Source organism: Phascolarctos cinereus, unplaced genomic scaffold, assembly GCF_003287225.1.
Source record: "Phascolarctos cinereus isolate Bilbo 61053 unplaced genomic scaffold, phaCin_HiC Scaffold_4;HRSCAF=312, whole genome shotgun sequence".
Classification (NCBI taxonomy): Eukaryota; Metazoa; Chordata; class Mammalia; order Diprotodontia; family Phascolarctidae; genus Phascolarctos; species Phascolarctos cinereus.
Window position 1 is genome coordinate 210,218,408 of NW_027555847.1, and position 24,584 is coordinate 210,242,991.

Here is a 24,584-nt window from a genome sequence, read left to right on the forward strand (position 1 = left end):
ATAGTGTCATAGAAAGCCAAACAGGTGGAATGCAGGAGTATGTGTGTGTGTGTGTGTGTGTGTGTGTGTGTGTGTGTGTGTGTGCATATTGCTGGGGGAGTAGGTTCAAGTATTAGCTTTGCCATTTACAAGCCATTGGGTAACTTATAAACATTATTGGACCTCAGTTTTCTTCTTTGTGAAAAGAGGGCTACAGTAGGTTAATCTTTAATTTTTTTTTAATTCTAAATTTTTGCTATTCTCTAATTCTCCTTTTCTGCATACTCTCTTTGGAATCAGCTTGAAGAGATTTTTATAATCTTAAGGGTATACAACTATCTTGGTTTACTACAAATGTTTTCTATCAAAATTGAACTGGACTGTTATTGATCCACAGTAGTCCTTTCATTCTACCTTTATTGAATCTCACTTTCCATTTTTACTGTTAGTTACCTTCTCTTCTCATGCCTTGTACACAACCTACTCCCAACTACCTCTCAGCAGAATACTATCTGCATTACTTTAAAAAAGCCATCCAGGGGGTAGAGCCAAGATGATGGAGTAAAGTCAGGGATTTCCCTGAGCTCTCCCCAAACCATCTCTAAATACCATCAAAAAATGGCTAACCAAATTCTATCACAGCAGAACCCACAAAAAGACAGTGTCAAGCAAATTTCTAGTCCAAGGCAACCTGGAAGGTCTACAGGAAAGATATATTGGACCTGGGTGAGAGGAGCACAGTCTAGTGCAGGCCATACCAGCTCAGCCCAGCAAACCTAAAGCAGGCCTTGGAAAGGACTGAATCAGCAGCAGCAACGGCAGTGGCTGCTTCTGGAGCTCTCAACCCACTGACAGTAAGGGAGTAAAAAGGAGATTATAGGAGTCTCTTTGCTAGCACTGAGGCAGGACTCTGTTGCTTTGTCCATGCTTGGACTGAGTCCTGGGGCAAGGAGGAGCACTAGCTTGTCAAATTATCTCAGAGCTTCAAGCAGCAGTGGAGAGGGAACTCTCCTCATAGTGCCAGGGCAGAAAAGAGTGTTTGTGGTCCCTCACAGACCAGAGCACAGGCCTGGAGAGGAGTAAACACCTTTCCTTAGATCATATCACCTTAAAAGAACTGAAAACTTATAAGTCCCTAGAACTATCTCTGAAACCAGCTGCACAAAACTCCTGAAGCTTAGGACAGTACACTCTCCACACTAGAAGCAGAGCCTTACCTTAACAAAGAGTTAAAAAGTCAAGTAATAGGTTGTGGAAATGAGCAAACAGTGGAAAAAAAACTCTGACTGTAGAAACTTACTTTGGTCACAAGGAAGATCAAAACATATACTCAGAAGAAGACAACAAAGTCAAAGCTCCTACATCCAGAGCCTCCAAGAAAAATATGAATTGGTCTCAGGACATGGAAGAGCTCAAAAAGGGTTTTGAGAAGCAAGTAAGAGAAGTAGAGGAAAAACTGGGAAGAGAAATGAGAGTGATGCAAGAAAATCATGAACAACAAAAATACTGAAGAAAATAACACCTTAAAAAACAGACTAACCCAAGTGGCAGAAGAGGTCTAAAATCCAGTGAGGAGAAGAATGCCTTAAAAAGCAGAATTGACCAAATGGAAAAGGAGGTCCAAAAGCTCACTGAGGAAAATAATTCCTTAAAAGTTAGAATGGAGCAAATGGAAGCTAATGACGTTATGACAAATCAAGAAAGTATAAAACAAAACCAAAAGAATGAAAAAATAGAAGACAATGTGAAATATCTCATTAGAAAAACAACTGACCTGGAAAATAGATCCAGGAGAGATAATTTAAAAATTATTGGACTACCTGAAAGCCATAATTAAAAAAAGAGCCTAGACATCATCTTTCAAGAAATTATCAAGGAAAACTGCCCTGATAGTCTAGAACCAAAGCATAAAATAAAAATTGAAAGAATCTGCACATCACTTCCTGAAAGATATTTTAAAATGAAAACTCCCAGGAATATTAGCCAAATTTCAGAGTTCCCAGGTCAAGGAGAAAATATTGCAAGCAGCCAGAAAGAAACAATTTAAGTATGGTGGAGCCACAGTCAGAATAACACAAGATTTAACACCTTCTATATTAAAGGATTGGAAGGCTTAGAATATGATATTCCAGAGGGCAGAGGAGCTAGGATTAGTATGAAGAATCACCTATCCAGCAAAACTGAGTATGATCCATAAGGAGAAAAAATGGACATTCAGTGAGATAGAGGAATTTCATGCATTCTTAAAGAAAAGACCAGAGCTAAATAGAAAATTTGATTTGCAAAACAAGACTCAAGAGAAACATGAAAAGGCAAACAGGAAAAAGGAAATCATAATGGACTTAATAAGGCTACACTGTTTACATTTCTACGTGGAAAGATGATATTTGTAACTCATAAAGCCTTTCTCATTACTAGGGTAGTTAGAAGGAATATAGAAGGCACATGTATGAATTGAATATGAAAGGATGACATCTAAAAAATAAAATTAAGAAATGAGAGAGGAATATACTGGGAGAAAGAAAGGGAGAGGTCAAATGGGGTAAATTATCTCACAAAAAAGTTTTTACAATGGAGGAGAAGGGGGGGTGAAAGAGAGTGAGTGAACCTTACTCTCATCAAAATTGACTCAAAAGGGAATAATGTACACACTCAAGTGGGTGTAGAAATCTATCTTACCCTACAGGAAAGTAGCGAGGAAAAAGAGAAGAGAAGGGGGCAGGTGATAGAAGGGAGGGAATATTGGGGCAGGGGGTAGTCAAACACGAAACAGTTTTGAGGAAGGATAGAGTGAAAGGAGAGAGAGAAGAGAATAAGCAGGGAGCAGGATTAGATGGAGGGAAATATAGTTAATCTTCATAACCTGACTGTTATAGAACTGTTTTGCATGACTATACATGTATACATAGGTATATGCATGTAAACCTATATAGATTTACTTGACTTCTAAGTGAGGGGGGATAGGGAGGGAGGAAGGGAGATAATTTGGAACTCAAAGGTTTAAAAATGAATGTTGAAATTGTTTTTACATGTAACTAGGGAAAAATAAAATACTAAGTAAAAATTTAAAAAGAAGAAAAAAAAAGCCATCCATCATGAACTTTCTCTTCTCCCTTTCTCCACACTCCACACTTCATCATCGTGTCCCATTTTTCTCTCTTTACTCCCAGCTTTGTTAAAGAGATAACTTCTGGTCTTGCTAATGCAAATCCCTATATCTTTGCTTTTTCATTTCATTTTATTTATTTTTACTTTTCAACATTCACTTTTTTAAGATTTTGAATTCTAAGTTTCCCCTTCCTCTGCCCTACTTCATCCCCAAGACAGCATGAAATCTGATATAGGCTATACATACACAATCATATTAAACATATTTCTACATTAGTCATGTTGTGAAAGAAGAATCAGAAAAGAAAAATTTTTGAGTAAGAAAAAACAAAAAACAACAGAAAAAGAAAACATAGTATGTTTTGATCTGCATTTAGACTCCATAGTTCTTTCTCTGGATGTGGATAACATTTTCCATCATGAGTCTTTTGGAACTGTCTTAGATTCTTGCATTGCTGAGACGAGCTAAGTCTATCGAATTCAGTCATTGTGCAATGTTGCTATTACTGTGTACAGTGTTTTCCTGGTTCTCCTTACTTCACTCAGCATCAGTTCATGCAAGTCTTTCCAGGTTTCTCTGATATCTGCCCACTCATCATTTCTTATGGAACAGTAGTATTCCTTTACATTCATATACCACAACTTGTTCAGCTCCTTCCTCAATTTATAGGCATCCCCTCAATTTCCAGTTCTTGGCCACTACAAAAAGAGCTGCTATAAATATTTTTGTGCATGTGGGTCCTTTGCCTTTTTTTATGATCTCTTTGGGATACAGATGTAGTAGTGGTATTTCTGGATCAAAGGGTATGTAGGTTTACCTTTGAGCATACTTCCACATTGTTCTCCAGAATGTTTGGATCAGTTCACAACCTCACTGACAATACATTAGTGTTCTAATTTTCCCACATGTCCAGACACCTGTCATTTTCCTGTTTTCTCATGTTAGCCGATCTGATAGATGTGATGTGGACCTCAGAGTTGTTTTCATTCTCTAATCAATAGTGATTTAAAGCATTTTTTCCATATGATTATAGATAACCTTAATTTCTTCATCTATAAACTACCTGTTCCTATCCTTGTACCATTTATCAATTGGGGAACGACTTGTATTCTTATAAATTCAACTCGTTTGTCTATATATTTTAGAGATAAAGGCTTTATCAAAGACACTGGCTATAAACAGCTTTCAGCTTCCCTTCTAATCTTGGATGTATTGGTTTTGTTTAAAACTTTTTAATTTAATGTAATCAAAATTATCCATTTTGCATTTCATAATGTTCTTCTCTCTCTTGTTTGGTCATAAATTCTTCCATTCTCCATAGATCATACAGGTAAACTATTCCTTGCTCTCTTAATTTGCTTATAGTCACCCTTTATGTCTAAATCATGTACTATTTTACCTTATCTTGATATACAGTGTAAGATGTTGGTCTATGCTTAGTATCTGCCATACCGTTTTCCAGTTTTCCCAGCAGTTTTTGTCAAATAGTGAATTTTTATCCCAGAAGCTGGAGTCTTTGGATTTATCAAACAGTAGATTACTATAGTCATTGACTCCTGTGTGTTGTATTCCACTGTTCTGTTTCTTAGCCAGTACCAAGTAGTTTTGATGGTTGATGCTTTATAATACAGTTTTAGATCTGGTATGGCTAGGCAATCTTCCCTTGCATTTCTTTTCACTAATTCCTGATATTCTGGATGTTTTGTTCTTTCAGATGAATTTTGTTACTTTTTCTAGCTTTAGAAAATATTTTTTTTGGGTAGTTTGATTTGTATGGCACTGAATGAGTAAATTAATTTAGATAGAATCGTCACTTTTATTATATTAGCTCAGCCTACCCATGAGCAACTGATATTTCCCCAGTTATTTATATCTGACTCTAGTTGTATGAAGAGTGTTTTTGTAATTGTGTTCATATAGGTTTGTCTTGGCAAGTAGACTTCCAAATATTTTATAATGTCTATGGTCATTTTAAATGGAATTTCACTTTCTATCTCTTGCTGTTGGGCTTTGTTAGTTATATATAAAAATGTTGATGATTTATGTGGGTTTATTTTATATCTTTCAACTTTGCTAAAGTTGTTTATTATTTCAGATAGTTCTTCTCTCTCCTTTCTCCTTTTCCCCACTATCTAGTCTTTTGCTTCTGACCACCTCCTCCCTCAGTCTGCCCTCCCTTCAGCCCCCTTCCTTTTCTTTCCCCTTTCCTCTCTTACTTCCTATAGATTTCTATACCAAGTATTATGTTATTCCCATTTTGAGCCAAATCCAATGAGAGCAAGGTTCAAACAGTGCTCGCCTCCCTCCCTTCTTTCACTGTAATAGGTCTTTGTGCATCTTCATGTGATGTAATTTGCCCTCTTCTGCCTCCTCATTTCTTCTTCTTCCTGTACAATCCTTTTTTCATCCCTTAATTACTTTTTATCATCAAATTAAATTCAACTTATACTCACACCCTCTGTCTATGTATATCCCTTCTGAATGTCATAATAAAGATGTAGTTCTCAAGAGTTACAAGTATCATCTTCCCATGTAGGGATGTAAACAGTTTAACCTTATTGAAAAAGTTGTTGGCTTTTTTTTTCCTGTTTACCTTTTTATGCTTCTCTTGAGTCTTATATGAAGAAGATAAAATGTTCTTTTTAGCTCTGGTTTTTTCATCAGGAAAGCTTGGAAGTCCCCTATTTCATTAAATGTCCATCTTTTCTCCTGAAAGATTATGCTTAGTTTTGCTGGGTAGTTGATAATTTATTTTCCCCAATTTTTTATTTATTTTTAATTTGCCACATTCATTTACATAAGATTTTGAGTTCCAAATTTTCTCCCTATCCCTTCCCTCCCCCCACCCCATGACAGCATGCATTCTGATTACTCCTTCCCCCAATCTGCTTTCCCTTCCATCACCCCCTCTTCTCTTATCCCCTTCCCCTTATATTTTCCTGTAGGGTAAAATATATTTCTATGCCCCATTGCCTGTGTATCTTATTTCCTAGTTGCATGTAGAAACAATTTTTAACAGTCATTTTTATAACTTTGAGTTCCAAATTCTCTCCCTTCCTTTCTCCCCACCCACCCTCATTGAGAAGGCAAGCAATGCAATGTACATGTGTAGTCATGCAAAACATTCCATAATAGTCATGTTGTGAAAGATTAACTATATTTTGCTCCATCCTATCTCACCCACCATTTATTCTATCCCTCTCCCTCCCTTCTATCACCCCTCCCTCTCTTATCCCCTTTTCCCCTACTTTCCTATGGGGCAAGATATATTTCTTTTCTTTTCAAGGCAATTGGGGTTAAGTGACTTGCCCAGAATCACACAGCTAGTAAGTGTTAAGTGTTTGGTCCGAGGCCAGATTTGAACTCAGGTCCTCCTGACTTAAGGGCCAGTGCTCTATCCACTGCACCATCTAGCTACCCCTGGCAAGATGTATTTCCATACCCAATTGAGTGTGTATGTTATTCCCTCCTTCAGCCAAATCCAATGAGAATAAGATTCACTCATTCCCTTTCACCTCTCCTTTGTTCCCCTCCATTGTAAAAGCTTTTTCTTGTCTCTTCTTTGTGAAATAATTTACCTCATTCTACCTCTCTCTTTCTTTTTCTCTCAGTATGTTCCTCTCTTACCCCTTATTTTTATTTTTTGATATCATCTCTTCATATTTAACTCACCCTGTGCCCTCTGTCTATATATATTCCCTCCAACTACCCTAATAATGAGAAAGGTCTAATGAGTTACAAATATCATCTTTCCATGTAGAAATGTAAATAGTTCAATTTTAATAAGTCCCTTGTGATTTCTCTTCCTGTTACCTTTTCATGCTTCTCTTGAGTATTTGAAAGTCAATTTTTCTATTTAGTTCTGGCTTCTCAGGAATGCATTAAATTCCTCTAGGTTATTGAATGTGAATTTTCCCTCCTCATTGATTATACTCAGTTTTGCTGGGTAGGTGATAATTGTTTTTAATTTTAGCTCATTTGACCTCTGAAATATCATATTCCAAGTCCTCTTATCCCTTAATGTAGAAGCTGCTAAATGTTGTGTTATCCTGATTGTGTTTCTGCAATACTTGAATTGTTTCTTTCTAGCTGCCTGCAATATTTTCTCCTTGACCTAGGAACTCTGGAATTTGGCTATAAATTATATAAATCATCTCTCCTAGATCTATTTTCCAAGTCAGTTGTTTTTCAAATGAGATATTTCACAGTGTCTCCTATTTTTTCATTCTTTTGGTTTTGTTTTATTGCTTCTTGATTTGCTCCACTTTAATTTTTAAGGACTTTTTTTTTTTCTGGTTAGGCATTGGGGTTAAGTGACTTGCCCAGGATCATACAGCTAGTAAGTGTTATGTGTCTGAGGCCAAATTTGAACTCAGGTTCTCCTGAATCCAAGGCTGTGCTCTATCCACTGTGCCACCTAGCTGCCCCAGGACTTATTTTCCTCAGTGAGCTTTTGGACTTCCTTTTCCATGTGTCCAGTTCTGCTTTTTAAGGCATTCTTCTCCTCATTGGCTTTTTGGACCACTATTGCCAGTTGGTCTGATCTATTTTTAAGGTGTTATTTTCTTTGGTATTTCTTGGGTTTCCTTTAGCAAGCTGTTGACTTGTTCATGATTTTCTTGCATTATTCTCATTTCTCTTCCCAATTTTTCCTCTACTTCTCTTACTTGATTTTCAAAATCCTTTTTGAGTTCTTCCATGGCCTGAGATCCGTTCATTTTTGTCTTGGAGGCTTTGGATGTAGGAGCTTTGACTTTGTTGTCTTCTTCTGATTGTATATTTTGATCTTCTTTGTCACTAAAGTAAGAATCTATGGTCTGAGATTTTTTTTCTGGTCTTTGCTCATGTTCCCAGCCAGTTACTTGACTTCTAACTCTTTGTTAAGGTAAGCTCTGCTTCCAGTGTGGAGGATGTTCTGTCCCAAACTTCAGGGGTTTTGTGCAGCTGTTTTCCGAGATACTTCTATGGACCTGTAAGTTTTCAGTTCTTCCAAGATGTTGTGATCTAAGAAGAGATGTTTACTCCTTTCTTGGCCTGTAGTCTGGTCAGTGAGTGACCACAAGTACTCTTTTCTGCCCTGGAACTGTGAGGAGGGTTCCATCTCTACTGCTGCCACAAGCTCTGCTATGCCAGACTACAATCTAGATCCAAGTATGGGCAAAGCAACAGAATTCTGCTTCAGTGCCAACAAAGAGATCATTGTAATCTCCTTCTGATAAGTTGTTGGATCCCATTAGCATCTGCGGGAGACTTCTAGAAGCAGCCACCACTACCACCATCCTGGGGCTGTGCTGGGGCCATGGATGAACCATTCTCATCTCTCACCTAAGTCCAACAGACCTTTTCCACTGACCTTCTAAGATGTCTTTGGCGTTTGTGGGTTGAGAAGTCTGGAAAGCACCACAATTGCCCATGATTCAGTCCCCTGAGGTCTGCTCTGGGTTTGCTGGGCCCTGTCTTTGCCTGCACAGACCACACTGAACTTCATTCCTCTCCTAGTCTGGTGTAACAGACCTTTCCTGTTGACCATCAAGGTTGTCTTGGGCTGGAAATTTGTTTCACTCTGTCTTTTTGTGAGTTCTACTGCTCTAGAATTTGTTTAGAGTCATTTTTACAGGTATTTGGAGGGGTTTGGGGGAGAGTTCAAGTGAGTCCCCTGCCTTTACTCCCTGCGTAGTTGATTCATTGTTGCAGTCCAAGCTCCTTTGCTTTCTGGAATATCATATACCAAGCCCTCCAATCCTTTAATGTAGAAGATGCTATGTCCTGTGTAATCCTGACTGTGATTCCACAATATTTGAATCATTTCTTTCTGGATGCTTGCAGTATTTTTTCCTTGACCTGATAATTCTCAAATTTGACCATGATATTCCTTATAGTTTTCATTTTGGTATCTCTTTCAGGAGATAATCTTTGGATTCTCTCAAAGACTATTTTAGCCTTTAGCTCTAAGATTTAAGGTAGTTTTTGTTGATAATTTTGTTGATAATTCTAGCCTCTTTTTTTGATCATGGCCTTTCGGTAGACCAATATTTCTTAAATTATATTTTCTGGATCTGTTGTCCAGGTCAGTTGTTTTTCTAGTGAAGTATTTTACATTTTCTTCTATTTTTTTTCACTCTTTTGATTTTGTTTGACTGATTCTTGATATCTCATAGAGTCATTAGCTTCTCCTTGCTAATAATTTTTAACAAATTATTTTTTTCAGTTAGCTTCTGTACCTCTTTTTCCATTTGGCTGATTCTACTTTTTAAGGAGTTGTTTTCTTCATGGATTTTTTTTCCCATTTGGCTAATTGTATTTTTTAAGGAAGTATTTTCTATGTTCAGTTTTTGTCCTTCCTCTTCTATGCTGTTGACTCTCTCTTGTCTACCTCTCATTTCTTTTCCCAATTTTTTTCTACCTCTCTATTTGACTTAAAATCCTACTTGAGCTTTCCAGGAAGGCTTTTTGAGTTTGAGTCCAGTTTACATTCCCCTTTGAGGTTTCAGATGTAGGTATATTAACAGTGTTGTCCTCTTCTGAATTTGTGTTTTGATCTTCCTCGCCTCCATAGAAAGATTCTATGGTCAGTGTTCATTTTTGCTTTTTGCTTATGATGTTTGCCTATTTCCTGGCTTTTAAAGTTGAACTCTCCTGCTAGAGCACAAGGAACACTGTCTCAAGCTCCTTTTGCTGGGAGCAAGGTTCCTGGTCACTGTCTTTGTGTGTTGGGGCCTCAGGTGCTGGCAGCTGGTAGCTGTAAGGGTCTGGCAGCTTACCTGGTGTTGAGCTGGGTTTCTAGTGGTGGTATCTGGCATATGTTGAGGCTATGGGGTTTTTTTCTGTTTCCCTTGGGCTACACTGAAGCATGTTGGGGTCTAGTGCCTGGAGAATGCCTGCCTCCCTTGGGCTGTGCTGAAGCAAATGCGGGTCTGCCACTGGAGGATGCCTACTCACACAGGGCTACACCATTGCACGTGGTGATTCCCTGAGCTGGAATATACCGGTTCACTGGATATGCTAAGGCACGTGGATGGTCCTGGCGTTGGCATTTGCCTGCTCTACTGCACTGTGGCTAGGGATCTCTTGCTGGTTTGCTGGAGTGGGGCTTGCTACTGGCTTGCTGGAACACTTCCTGTACTGGCCTGGACTCCCCCTTTACCTGAGTGAAATGGACCTTTCTTCCTGATCCTTCAAATTTCCTGGGCTAAAAGATTGCTCCAACTCTTCTTTTCACTGTCTCCACTGTTCCAGAATTTTTCCTGGGGCACTATTGTTTGGATTTTTTGGAGGTCAGTATGGGAGAGTGACAATGATTTACTGCTTATTCCACCATCTTTGCTCCCAGAAAATTTATTTTAATTTATGGGATAAAACAAGAATTTCCATAACATAGTATAACAAAAAATACTGCACATGAAACTGAAAATCTGTTATGTACAACTTGCATTCCATTTACATATATAATACATTTATATATAAGAAATTTTTTTATTTTCCTTTCCTATCCCCTCCCTAGTGATGGCTGCCATTAGACACAAATAAGTATTTGTATGTAAAACTGTTCTATACATCTATTTATCAATTTCTTCTCTGGATGCAGATAGCATTTTCCTTCATGTGTCCTTTGTAGTTAATTTGGGTATTTTCATAGTCAAAATGAATGGCTCAAAGTCATTCTTAAAATAATATTGATCACTGAGCTTATTATTTACAGTAGTATTCCATCACAGTCATATAGCACAACTTGTTCAGCCATTCCCCAATGATGGGTATCCTTGCAGTTTGGAGTTCTTTACCACCTTATAGCAGAGAGCTGCTATAAACATTTTAAAACATTTTATAAACATTTATTTTAGAACATACAGGTTTTTTCCTTTTCCTCTAATTGTTTTTGAAAATAGATCTAGTAGTGATATTGCTGGCTCAAAGGGTATATAGGCAGTTTAATAACTTTTTGGGCATAATTGCAGATTGCTTTCCAAAATGGTTGGATCAGTTCACAATTAAACCAACAATAAATTAGTGTCCCAATTTTTCTGTCCATTCATCATTCATCTCTTTCCCCTTCAGTTATTTTGGCCAATCTGGTAGGTATAAAATGATATTTTAAGGTTGTTTTAATTTGCATTCTCCTAATCAAAAGTGATTCAGACCATTTTTTCCATATTACTATAAATTGTTTTGATTCCTTCATTGGAAAACTGCCTGTTCATGTCCCCCTTATCACTTGGCGAATGACTCTTATTCTTGTAGAGTTTATGTTCTTTTTATATTTGAGAGATGAAACCTTTATCTGAGAAACATAAAATTTCTCCCCAATTTTCTGCTTTACTTCTAATCTTGGCTACATTTATTTTATTTGAACAAAATCTCTTTAATTTAATGTAATCAAATTATTCATTTTATACCTAATTTTGCTCTCTTTTTTTTTTTCATAAGTTGTCCACCTATCCATAAGTCTGATAAGTAATATGTTCCATGTTCTTCTGGTGTAAGATATTGGTTTATGCCTAGTTTTTGCCAGGCTACTTTCCAGTTTTTCCAACAATTTCTACTAAATAATGAATTCTTATCCCAAAATTTTAAATCTTTACAGTTGTCAAATACAAGGTTATTAAATTTATCTGCTGTTCTAAATTGTATGCCTACTCACTTCCTTTCTGTTTCTTAGCCATTACCAGATAGTTTTGATAATTACTGCCTTGTAATATAGTTTAAGATCTGATACTGCTAAACCTCCTTCTTTTACATTTTTTCATTAGTTCCTTCGAAGTTCTTAACTTTTTGTTTTTCCAAATGAATTTTTTATTGGTTTTTTTTTCTAATTCAGTAAAAATATTTTGGTAATTTAATTGAGGTGGCATTGAATATATAAGTTATTTTAGGTAAAACTGTCATTTTCACTATATTGGTCTTGCCTACTCATAAATGATTAATAATTAAACTGTTAGTGAAGCAATAATTTTAGCAAAGTAGAAGATATAAAATAAATCCACGTGTATCACATAAATCGTCAGCATTCCTATATATCAAACAAAATATAAACAAAACTCTGCAAGAATAGATAGTAAAAGATACTCCATTTAAAATAGCTCTAGACAGTATAAAATACCTGGAAGTAAGCCTGTCAAAAGGAACCCTATATAAACAAAATTATAAGAACTTTTTATACAGATAAAATCAGATTAAAATAATTAGAAAAATAGTAATTGTTCTCTGCTTTTACTTTTGATCCCATACCCACCTGTCGCTTTCAGGAGCTTGCCCTCTTATCATCCCCTCTTTTTCTTATATTTTCCATTTCTCCTCATCCACTGACTCCATTTTTTACTGTTTACCAGCATGTCATGGTCTTCCCAATATTTAAAAAAATGTTCACTAGATACTGTCATTCCCTAAACCTGATATCCCATAGCTCTTATCCCTTTCACATCCAGACTCTTAGAAAGGGCTATCTGTGCTTGTCTTCATTTTCTTAATTCTTTCATTTCTCAGTCCCTTGTATTTGGGCCTCTGACCCCTCCAGTTGACTGAGACTGTTCACTCAGAGGAGACCAATACTCTTAATAGCAAACTCAAGTAGCCTTTCCCCAGGTCTAATTCTGTTTTGCAGCTTTTAACAATGTTGACTGTTACCTTTTTTAAAAAAAATTATTTAGTATTTTATTTTCCCCCAGTTACATGTAAAAACAATTTTTAACATTCGTTTTTAAAACTTTGAGTTCCAGATTATCTCCCTTCCTTCCTCCCCACCCCCTCATTGAGGAGGCAAGCAATTTGATATAGGTTATACATGAGTAGTCATGCAAAAATGTTTCCCTGATAGTCATGTTATGAAAAAACCCATAGACCAAAAAAAAGTCAAGAAAAATAAAGAAAATTTAAAAAAGTGTGCTTCAGTCTGTATTCACCATCAGTTCTTTCTCTGGGGATGGATAGCATTTTTCATCATAAGTCTCCCCGAGTTGTCTTGGAGCATTGTATTGCTGAGAATAGCTAAGTCATTTACAGCTGAACATCTTACCATATAGCTGTTATATTGTACACAGTACATTTCACTTTGCATCAGCTCATTTAAGTCTTTCCAGGTTTTTCTGAGAATATCCTGCTTATCATTTCTTATAGCACAATAGTATCCCACCACAATCACTTACCACAATTTGTTCAGCCATTCCCCAGTTGATGGGCATCTCTTCAATTTCCAGTTCTTTCCCCCCAGAAAAATGCTGCAATAAGTATTTTTGTACACATAGGCCCTTTTCCTTTTTTTTTTTTAATTTCTTTTGGGGGACAGACCTAGCAGTGATATTGCTAGGTCAAAAGGGTATGCATGATTTTATGGCCCTTTGGGCATAGTTCCAAATTGCTCTACAGAATAGCTGAATCAGTTCACAACTCCACCAACAATGCATTAATGTCTCACTTTTCCCACATCCTCTCCACCACTTGTCATTTTCCTTTTCTGTCCTGTTAGCCAATTTAATAGGTATGAAGTTGCACTGTTGTGGTCTGAGAGGTTGAGACCCCTCAAAGGCCAGAGTACAGAATGAGGTCGTCTGGAATGAATTTACAGACTGAAGCATTCTTTAAGTCAAGTTGGCAAAGATTTATTGTTACTGTTTTCAGCGGGCAAGGATTCTTAAGGAACTGGTGAGAGACTGAGGATGAAGCTGGGGTTTATATGGAAAAGAATGCCAGGGGTACTGATTAGGTAATCTAAAGGTCCAGGTGTCTTCGGGAGCTGTGGGTGAGAAAATGTAGGGAGTATACCAGACAGGGAGGGAGTTGTCAGAGGCCTGAACCTTGGGAATCTGGTGGGAGGAAGAGTCCTTGAGCCAGCCAGGGACAAAAATTCTTGGGTCAGGCACCCCTCTCTCTCAGTCCTGATTAGAGAATGTATTCTGCAACAAGAGAAAATTTTCTCACAGGACAGGAGCCTACTAAGAAATTGATAGTAGGGCTGGGGCCTGAGCAGCCCATCACTTTCTCACCCACCTCTGTGTAACTGCACCAGGGAGAAAGATAAGTGTCTTGCTGGGGGCCACTCATGAGTAATTGCTAGGCACAGTTGTCCTTGGGCGGGGGGGGGGGGGGGGGGCGGGGAGAGAGGTGGGGAGGGGTGGAAACTGCCAGGTACAGTGTTTCTGAGGCTAGGGAGAAATATGGTCTTGGAATTGGGTCCCAGTACAAGCACCCAATTACCCCATCAGCACCTCAGAATTGTTTCAGTTTGCATTTCTCCAATCCATAGTGAGCGTTTTTTCATATGGTTATAGATAGCTTTTATTACTTCCTCTGAAAACTATTCGTGTCTTTTAATCATTTATCAATTGGGGAATGATTTATTTTTATAAATTTGACTCAATTCTCTATATGTTTGAAAAACAAATTCTCTATATGTCAGAGAAACTTCCTTCAAAAATTTTTTCACAGCTAGTCTCTCTAGTTCCTTAGCCCCTCTTTTCTTTTATATTCCACACCACTTTCACCATCCTGGTACCTCCTGGTTCATTGTCTACCTTCTTTTCTCCTTTATAGACCATGAATCATTTTTTGTTCAACGTAGGAGTATCTATTTACAGGGTAAACAGTGACTTTTAAAAATTGTGCAGGAGATCTAAGAAGATCAAAATATCTGCCCAGTGGATGCTGGAAAATCATAAGGTTCATAAATATACTACAGTATAGGTATTTTCCCTAAGACATCACATTGTGTGAATTTTGGCCTTATAGCATCAAACATTACTTAAATCTTGAATCTTAACAGATAGATACCTTTGCTCCCTTGTGGTATAATTCATAATAGAATAGCTAAACCTTTTTCTAATACTATATATGCATATAATGTTTTATATGTGTGTGTATTTTATATGTGTATACATATATGTATATCTATACATTATGTATGATTTTATATATCTGTACATGTATGTATACATACATAATAAAAATCACATTTAGCCTCACAAAACCCTGTTATATAGATATTGTAGCTGTATCCTTATTTTACGTAAAAGAAAATTGAAGCCTAAAAAGGCAAGTGACTTGCCTGTGGTAACATAGCTAGTAAGTGTTAGAAGTGGAAATCAATTTTTCTTGACCTCAAGACAGTGCTTTTTCCACTACAAAATATTCTCTTTCTTAGGAGTCTTCATGCTGACCTAGGCTTTTCCCAGCTCCTAACTCTCTGGCTTTAATTCACTGGTAGGTTTAAAAATACTTGCAAACCTCACAGCCAGATAGTAAGATAACCAATTTCTTCCTGCTACCACAAGTGATTTCAGTTAACTATGCCATTTCCTCACCCTTAAACATCAGAGAGCATGTGTGGATCAAATGAAAATAGTTCACCACTTAAAATACTACCCAAACTCATAGAAGTATCTGATTTCTTCACAGGGTACATTTCAAAGCTTTAGTGAGGGAGTTTACACTGTGTTCCTGTATTCCTTAAAGTTATTCACTTTTAGAGGAACCAATTATGCCCAGTATGACTTTTTTTCTTTTAAACTTTGATATGTACTTTTTGTTGTTTGTCCTAAAGCTTTACTCATTACAAAATGATAGGTAGTAGCTTAGAAGTAGTTGAAGGAAGAGACTAAGTAGATAAGAGAGAAGCCAGGAGAGTAAATTACTGAGAAATGAAAAGCATGATTAAACAGAAGTTTATTATTCTTTGGTAAGCCTGAGAAGCTTCTGTTCTTGTAATAGTTGTTGCTTAATAGAGATTTGTTGAATTGAGTTGTGAAGTGGTTTAATGGTTGAAGATGTAAGATAGGAGGAACTATGAGATATTATTTCATTTATATAGACAGTGTGTTATAGTAAATAGAATAAGCCTCTGAATCAAGAAGACCTAGGCTCATTTTTTGCCTTTGCCACTTACTGGCTCTATGATCTCAGGTAACTCTCTAAGACTGTGGTTACAGCACAGAGGATGCCAGTCTAGATTACTAGAGGAAATTCCTCATCTTGAGCTTCCTACATTATGAAATCATAGAACCATATAAAAATGCATCTAACTTAATTTAAAGATTTTCTCTTTCCACAGTTACTGGCTTTTCTTCAGAGTACGCTTTTGAAGATTACATGAAATATAGCTGTAACTCTTCTAATGTGCTGGTTGCCATAATTTTTAATCACGACTTACATGATGGCAAAGACACCCTACCCCTTCAGGTAGGAAAGTCTTCAATAAGGTACTTCTTTATCCCAGATATTTAATATGGTCTAGGAACCCACAGATCTAAAAAGTCCTCAATCAGTCATACATCAATTGTTATGCAATAGTGCTTTGATGCTTAATTTTTTGTCACATGTTGGATGATCACTCACTTGACTGCCATGTGGGGGGTAGTGAGTGCAAGAAAGATCAATCAAAAATGAATTTATTTTGGAGGGAACAGGTTTCCTTAGCTTTTTTTCCGAAGAGGAACTATTTGTATTTTCCTGAAGTCTTACTATTAATGATAAGCCTCCTTCCTTCACATTTTTTCCATTGATTCCCTTGATAGTCTTGATATTTTGTTCCTTGAGATGAATTTTGTTATTATTTTTTCTAACTCCTTAAAGTAATTCTTTGGTAATTTGATTGTCATGGCATTGAACAAATAAATTAGTTTTACTGACCGGACATTATTCTAAATACTGGGGTTACAGAGAAAGGCAAAAATACTACATACCTAAGGTTCACTCCAGACCTCTTAATGATCAAGAAATTCAATGAGTAACTATAGTAAATTACTTCCTCCAACTCAGTACTGAACAAAGTCATCCAGAAGCCCTTGGAAAATAAGAAAGTAATACCCTCCAACAAAGCCAGTACCAGTAAAAAGGAGCTTCGCTGTGTAACCAGAGATGATTGTAGCCCCCAAAACTCTGACCCCTGAGGCAGCAAAGAGTAGAGGGTGTGGCTCCTCTGAGAAAGTCCCAGTATGGGAATATTTGCTGCCCTGAGGAGAGTCAACAGGCCCCAAGCTGTATGGAACCACAGTGTTCATACCAGGATGGCACAGGCCTAAGTACTCTTGAGGTTCCAAGCATTGTGCTCTGAGATGCCTGAGATGGCCCTGAAGAGATAAAGAGGTCTAATCCTGGCAAGTGAAGATCAGTGTAAGAATCCTTGAGATGCAAAGAGAGACTCAAACAAGACTGATCACCTTCATGCAGAAGCTCAGTGGTGGGGCAAATTCTGACCCAGGCCTGTGACATGGCACAAGCTATTTGGTGGACTTAAATGGAGTTTGGGCTAGTATCTCTGCTTATTCTAATGCTGTAACCCTAATATATGAGAATAGGGACTAAAGAAATTTTATCCCAGATAGTCCAATGAAATTAATTTGGAAGGGGATGGCCCCCAAAACATCAGTCTTAATCTTATAATAATTCACCCTTTGGTCTTTGAGACCACCCATGACCAACACATTAATAAATTATGTTGGGGCAAGTCCCCTTCTGTAAATAGACCTTACAGAAACAGTGGTGCATGGGGGAATGCTATTGTGATATAAAAAATGACAAGCAGGAGAATTTCAGGAGAACCTGAAAAACTTACATGAACTCATGCAAAGTGAAGTGAGCAGAACCAGGAGAACATTGTACACAGTAACAACAGCCTTGTACAATGACAGCTATGATTAACTTAGCTCTTCTTAGCAATACAATGATCCAAGATAATCCTTAAAGACTCATGATGGAAAATGATATCCACATCCAGAGAAAGAACTGATAGACTCTGAATGCAGATTGAAGCATACTATTTTCACTTTCTTTATTTTTTTTTTGTTTTTTCCTTTTGTTCTGTTTCTTTCATAACATGACTAACATGGAAATATGTTTTACATTATTGCACATATATAACCTTGATCAAATTGATTGACGTCTTAAGGAGAGGGGAAAGGAAGGAGGGAGGGAGAAAATTTGGAACTCCAAGTTGTATAAAAATGAATGTTTAAAATTGTTTTTACATGCAATTGGAAGAAAGAAAATATTGTTTAAAATAATTTCTTCCCTAGTTTACATATTTTTACAGGTATAGTTTTCTGATTGTTCTCTATAGGTTAATTACTCCCTACGTTTCAGTAACATTGCAAGAAACGTCTGGTACTTTTGGAAGAGTACTGTAATTCAAGGAGAGGTAGCAGGTTGGCGTACAGACCTTCTCTTTCCAGTTTTTCCTGATTTTGGACCAAGAAATCCTGAGTTTGATGATGGAGGAGCACCTGGTAAGAATGAACTTAAATATTATTTTGTTTAATAGATTAGTTGCTTACTTGCATTTTATGTGCTTGAGGTTTTTTTAACCTTTGATGAAATCTTTTGTGTGTGTGTGTGAGACAATTGGGTTTAAGTGACTTGCCGGGGGTCACACAGCTAGTGAGTATCATGTTAAAATCTGAGGCCAGATTTGAACTCTGGTCCTCCTGACTCCAGGGCTGGTGCTCTGTCCACTGTGCCACCTAGCTGCCCCCTGAAATCTTTATGTTTATTTTATCATTGTGGATAAAAAGATTTAATTTTGTGTTTTTAATTTGTATTGTTTATGGTTCAAAAGCGTCCAGCCCCTTTAATAATCTAGGCTTCCAAGTTTATGGAAGGAAGCTAAATGAAAATGTCTCTCTCTACTGCACAATTAAAGGTAGATCAAAACCAGAGATAGTAGAGTTGGTTGAGTAAAAATTACTTGAGCAAGACTATTCAAGGAAAGTATTTGATTAGAGTTTTTATTTTCTTTCAGTTTTGTAATTTTTTCTGATTAAAACTTTTAAAGTTTGTGACGTTTCATCTGCCTGATAACTCGAGTAGCATCATAATATTAATATAGCAGTTAACAATTTTGGCTTGGATTTACATCATTTTTTGAACATAGGGTAATGGAAAGAGCAATAGGTTTAGTGTCAGGAATATTAGTGTTAGGGAGTCATTCACACATTCCAGATAGTTTCATTTATGTTCTGAGTTCTAGGAACCTTTCTGCTCCTCAAGGCACTTGTTCTTCTCTCCCAGAAACTATAGGGAATTCAGAAACTTACAGATTCATTTAAGTGCTACCAAATAAATTCTGATTAATAATCTCATCACTGTTCTAGAATGCTGGTATTACCATGGGGGATTTGGAGCACAGGACAAATGTCTTTCATATACATACTGAGTCCCTATGAACTTGATGAAACTGCAATAGCAGCCTTATCTCAAACTGATTTTCTTAGCTTTAATGCATACTGTTGTACAAACTGCTGGGGTTCCCAACCTCCTGACACTCATACTTCCACACTATTTTATTCAGTCTCTCTTTGATACAAGCTGCTGTATACCAGTGCTGATTTATTTATTTTAGCTGCAAACACCAAAAAGCCCTTGTCTTCCATACTCCAGAGGCTAGATTCCACCAACAATGACTCAAACACCAGACTCAGGGAATATGTTCATAGTCCCAAAGAAACCCTACATATAATTTGCAATTGTGGGAAATTGTCAGTCTCCATGGCCTCAGACACAAAGCTTTACTTATGTCCTTAGAATGACATGTGGGATCCAGTGATAGCTTTGCCACTAACTTGCTGTGTGACCTGGAGCAAATTACTTAACCTGAGTCATAGTTTTCACCTGTGATTGATTTCCCAAGTTCTTCCAGTGTTAATGTTCTTTGGTTCTTTGAAAGTGAACTGAATATAAATAGCTTGTTTGGTTTATCCATAGTCTCCTCCTACCCTATTCTAGCTTCAGTTGTTTCCATGGATCTATCCTGGATCATTAAAGTTTGCACTTTAATGTTTTACTAGCTACTGTACACTATTGACCTATCATTACTTGGGTAATCCCCATCATCCAGTGTCTTTACTGCCATTCCCAACCACCTGAAAATCACTGGAGAAAGCAATAAGATCAGACTGATTTCACCCCCTACAAAATCATAAAAGCAGGTACGTTTTTAAAAATTAAAAAATAAATCCTTATTTGGATTAGTGAATTGTTTTGAGCCAAATTGATTTTAGATGAATCAATTTGCTGCCCTACTCATGTGGTATCATAGAGAATTAGAGATGTTATCTTGGTCATAAGCAGGCTAGCATAACTTTAAAAATATATATAGCCATGGATGAGACTGCTTTTAAGAAATTAATCTCCTCTGAGCCCATAAACATAGGCGTGCGCACACACACACACACACACACACACACACACACACACTTACACACTCGTACGAGACTATACCTCTAAGGAAAAATAGCTTGCTTTTATTTGTGTTAGCATTAGCCTTTAAGGTAGGCTTATCTGGCATTTTAGCCTTATTACAGAATTTTATCTTTGTATAGCCTGAAGCAAGGATTTATATTAACTCAGAAAAAAAATAGGTAAATGTAAGGAGGGCTTAAGGAAGCAAGAAAAAGGAAAATATGTCTCTTTACTTTAAATGGAATGGAGATCAGTTTCTGAAATGAAGTTACTCATATCAAGGAAGGAAAGATACAGGTCCCTCTCTCTTTGAGTGCCTATAACTTTCAAGTAAGCGCTTCTAGTGATTAAAAGCACTAAATGAATCTCAAATGCAATATATTTGCCTTTCCTTTTCTTCAATTCTGGATCCAGTTCATTGTAGGGTCTGCTCAAAATATCTGTCTCTTAATGGATCAACTTTATAAATTATTGGTTCAGTTGTATATTTCAAAAGGGAAGGAGTAGAGGGGAAATGAACAAACATTTATTAAGCACCTACTATGTGCCAGGCACTGTACTAAGTACTTTACAAACATTATCTCATTTGAGACTCAACTTCTGGGAAGCAGGTTGGTGCTAAAATTATCTCCATTTTACAGATGAAGAAACTGAGGCAAGCAAGTGTTAAGTGACTTGCCCACAGTCATACAACTAGTAATTATCTGAAGCTGGATTTGCACTCTGGTCTTCCTGATACTGGATCCAAGACTCTAGCTACTGTTCCTCCTAGTTGCTTTATGCCTTATATGGGCAAAGGCATTCATCATCTCCTTGGTCTTTACTTGATGGATAGACTAAACTCTAGTCTATATAAGTGATTATAGATCTCATTTTAAAGATGTGATACAACTAATACAGTGCCATCCTCAAATGGGAGCATCTGGTGGACCTCACCATTATAATGAATCCCTCCTCAATTCAGATGCCGCATTAGACATCTTATGTGATGATGTCAAACAACTTTGGCAGGCATTTCTTTCCCTATTTTATGTTGTTATGCATTAAAAAATAAAATTATCATAGAACAGATTTGGTTTTGTTATTGCTTCTGTCAAAGAATATTTTTAACACCTGGACAAGAAACTCTTTGTATAGGAAAGCCTTCAAAGCTGCATTTCGTGCTAATAATTTAAATTTATTTTAAAAATATTCCTCAGATAATAGCACAGCTGAATCTTGTATTCTTTTCATTTTTCCAGTCAGTTGTGTGACCGTAAAGATGTGATATGCTATAGAATATATCATTGGTAGAAGCCTGGGTGTTCTCTTCTCATATTTTATCAAGGGTGCTATCAGTTTATGTGTAGATCACTGTCATAAAGATTTTGTAGAGATGGGAAAGTAGACGAGCCTGTAATGATTGGTAGCAGTAGTGTCCTTGCTTTTCCAAACATTTGGTATCTTTCTCTTTTTAATGGCTTGAGATCAGCTCTGAATGACCTCAAAATCGTATCTTGAGAATAGAACTGCTTTGTGTATAGTTGACCTGATTTAGCTGTTCTTTGCTTTCCTGCTTGTTTGTTTTGCATTTCCACTTCCTCATCTAGAGTCCAAATGTTGTATCTTCTGTCTCTTCTGGAAAAAAATAGTTTGTTATAATAACCAAATACACACACACATATAGCTGCACTAAACATATTTGTTAGGAGGGTTTATTTTTTTCATTTTGGTGGTGGAGAGTTAGAAGATTAACTCCACTTAACTGAAAAAAAAATAACACTAAAATAACACAATAAACTCTATTTTAAAACTATTTATAAAAATAAACACTAAAATAACACTAAAGAAAAAAAATTTTCCTTGCCACTACACCCTAAGAACACTAGCAATCTGACATAAGTAAAACCTTTATGGACTGACTTTTCCTATTAGAATATGAATTCCTAGAGAACAGGGACTCAGTGATTTTTCTCTTTGTATTCCCAGTGCTTAACACAGTGTTTTCACATTGTAAGAATTTAATAAATGTTTTCTCATTTGTTCATTTGTTTGTGGAAAGTTTCATCCTAGGAAGGTGGAGTGTTGTTTGGAACAGCAAGAAGGACAGTTTGGCTGGGCCATAGGGTATTTGAAGGGGGCATAATGTATAGTTAGGTCAGAACGTTAGGCTGGATCCAGCTTATGAAGGATTTTAAATGCTTAATATGGTAGAAAGATAGAGAACCAAATGGCTTTGATATCAAGGAACCTGGGTTCATGTTCTGCCTTTCTACCTACCTTTAATTCCTTGAGAAAAATCACTTAATGTCACTTTTATAAAATTAGGGGATTGAAGATGTTTTCTAAGTCCTTTCCAGTGTTAAACCTTATCACTGTCATTGTTGTGAAGGACTTTTTCAGTTCCTATCTTGATTTTTTTGTACTGGACTTATCAAGAAGTTCTTTGGGTATTCCTTTCTCACTTACTTTGTCCCCTCCCCACCCCAGACCCCCTTTCTACTAGCTGATTCAGCATGTCACTTAAGGTTTCACTAATTTTATCCAGAATAAGATACTGTGACTTTGGAGTCAAGACTGTGGAATAAGAATTATGATTTGGAGGTGATTTTAATGTCTCAGTTGTTTTTTGTTCTGTGAATGAAAGTACCATTATGGGATGTGCTTCTCGACCTATTGTGCTGCACATCTTTAGTGAAGAGGACATTGAACTTGGCATCAGAAAATATGTCATCTTTTAAGTTATCTTTTTCTGGGACTTTGGACTCCTCATTTAGTCTTTCTGAGCCTGTTTCATTATCTGTAAAATGGGAATACCTCACAATGTTGTTATAAGCATTATATGAGCTAAAGCATGTGTAAAGTTTGTAAGTTATAAAACATTACGTCGATCAAGGTTTTGTTAATGTTTATTCTCTTTCCTTATTCAGGGTATTTTGCTGAAGGGTTCCTGACTGTACAACATGCTGTTAATAAAGCCATAATGCGATACCATGCAAGAAATACTGCAGTAGACCTGTTTAATACCACTTTTGTTTTTATAAAGAGGTTTCCCTTCCCAGCTATCTCTACTGATAATTTCCATACTATTCTCACTCTTCTTTTACCTGTGTCAGTTATGTTTATTTTCTCTCTGATCATATTCAGCATGATCCATTTGCCTGTGTGGGAAAAGGAAAACAGATTGAAGGTAAATCTACTTGTGTTTGGTAGAAATGCTGTGGGGTGTTGGAAACAAAATCTGAGATTTGCAGGGTACTTCAGAGGCCATCTAATCTAACCTATACATGACCAAGAATCCCTTCTATAGCATCCTCAACAAATGGTCATATACCCTCTGCTCAAGGACCTACAGTTGAAACATGTTACTACCTCAGGCATACCTTTTTATTTTGGGATAGCTATAATTTTTAGGAAGCTGTTGTCAAAGTAACTAACATCTGCCTCCAAAACTTCCACTCATTGCTTCTACTTGTGTTCTTTGGGGCCAAATAGAGAAAATTTAATCAACTTCCTATATAACAGCCCTTCAGATATTGAAGACCATCATATCCTTCTTAAATCTTCTCTTGTCCAGGTTAAGTGTTCCCAGTTCCCTCAGTTCATTCTTGCACACCATTTTCCTTAGTTCTTTCATCATCCCTTTTCTGGTCATGCTTCCAATTTTCTATGTCTTTCCTAAAACGTAATCTACTATATCTTGCATATTTAACCTATTCCACTGATCCACCACTCTGTTTCTTAGTCAGTACCAAGCAGTTTTGATGATTGCTGCTTTATAATACAATTTAAGATCTGGAATTGCTAGGCCACCTTCCCCTGCATTTCTTTTCATTAGTTCCTTTGATATTCTGGACCTTTTGTTTTTCTAAATGAATCTTGTTATTATTTTTTCTAACTCTATAAAATAATTTTTGGTAGTTTGATTGGTATAGCACTGAATAAGTAAATTAGCTTAGGTAGAATTGTCATTTTTATTATATTAGCTCGGCCTACCCATGAGCAACTGATGTTTTTCCAATTATTTAGATCTGACTTTATTTGTGTGAAAAGTGTTTTGTAATTGTGTTCATAGAGTTCCTGGGTTTGTTTCAGGTGGTAGACTCCCAAATATTTTATGATGTCTATGGTAAGTTTAAATGGAATTTCTCTTTCTATCTCTTGCTGTTGGGCTTTGTTGGTAATATATAGAAATGCTGATGATTTATGTGGGTTTATTTTATAGGCTACAACTTTGCTAAAGTTGTTTATAATTTCGAATAGTTTTTACTTGATTCTCTAGGATTTTCTAAGTATATCATCATGTCATCTGCAAAGAGTGATAGCTTTGTTTCTTCTTTGCCTATTCTACTGCCTT

General features: G+C 36.7%; 1 protein-coding gene across 1 annotated transcript in view; it reads left to right on the forward strand.

Moving 5' to 3' along the window:
* The first annotated feature begins 15,966 nt into the window (after positions 1 to 15,966).
* The window catches only part of LOC110193499 (phospholipid-transporting ATPase ABCA3-like), a 337,264-nt gene continuing 328,646 nt past the window's right edge, over positions 15,967 to 24,584 (forward strand). The window contains 4 exon segments of the mRNA XM_078151735.1: positions 15,967 to 15,976; positions 16,125 to 16,252; positions 18,132 to 18,297; positions 23,158 to 23,338. Of these exon segments, the coding sequence (XP_078007861.1) occupies positions 15,967 to 15,976; positions 16,125 to 16,252; positions 18,132 to 18,297; positions 23,158 to 23,338 (485 nt within the window).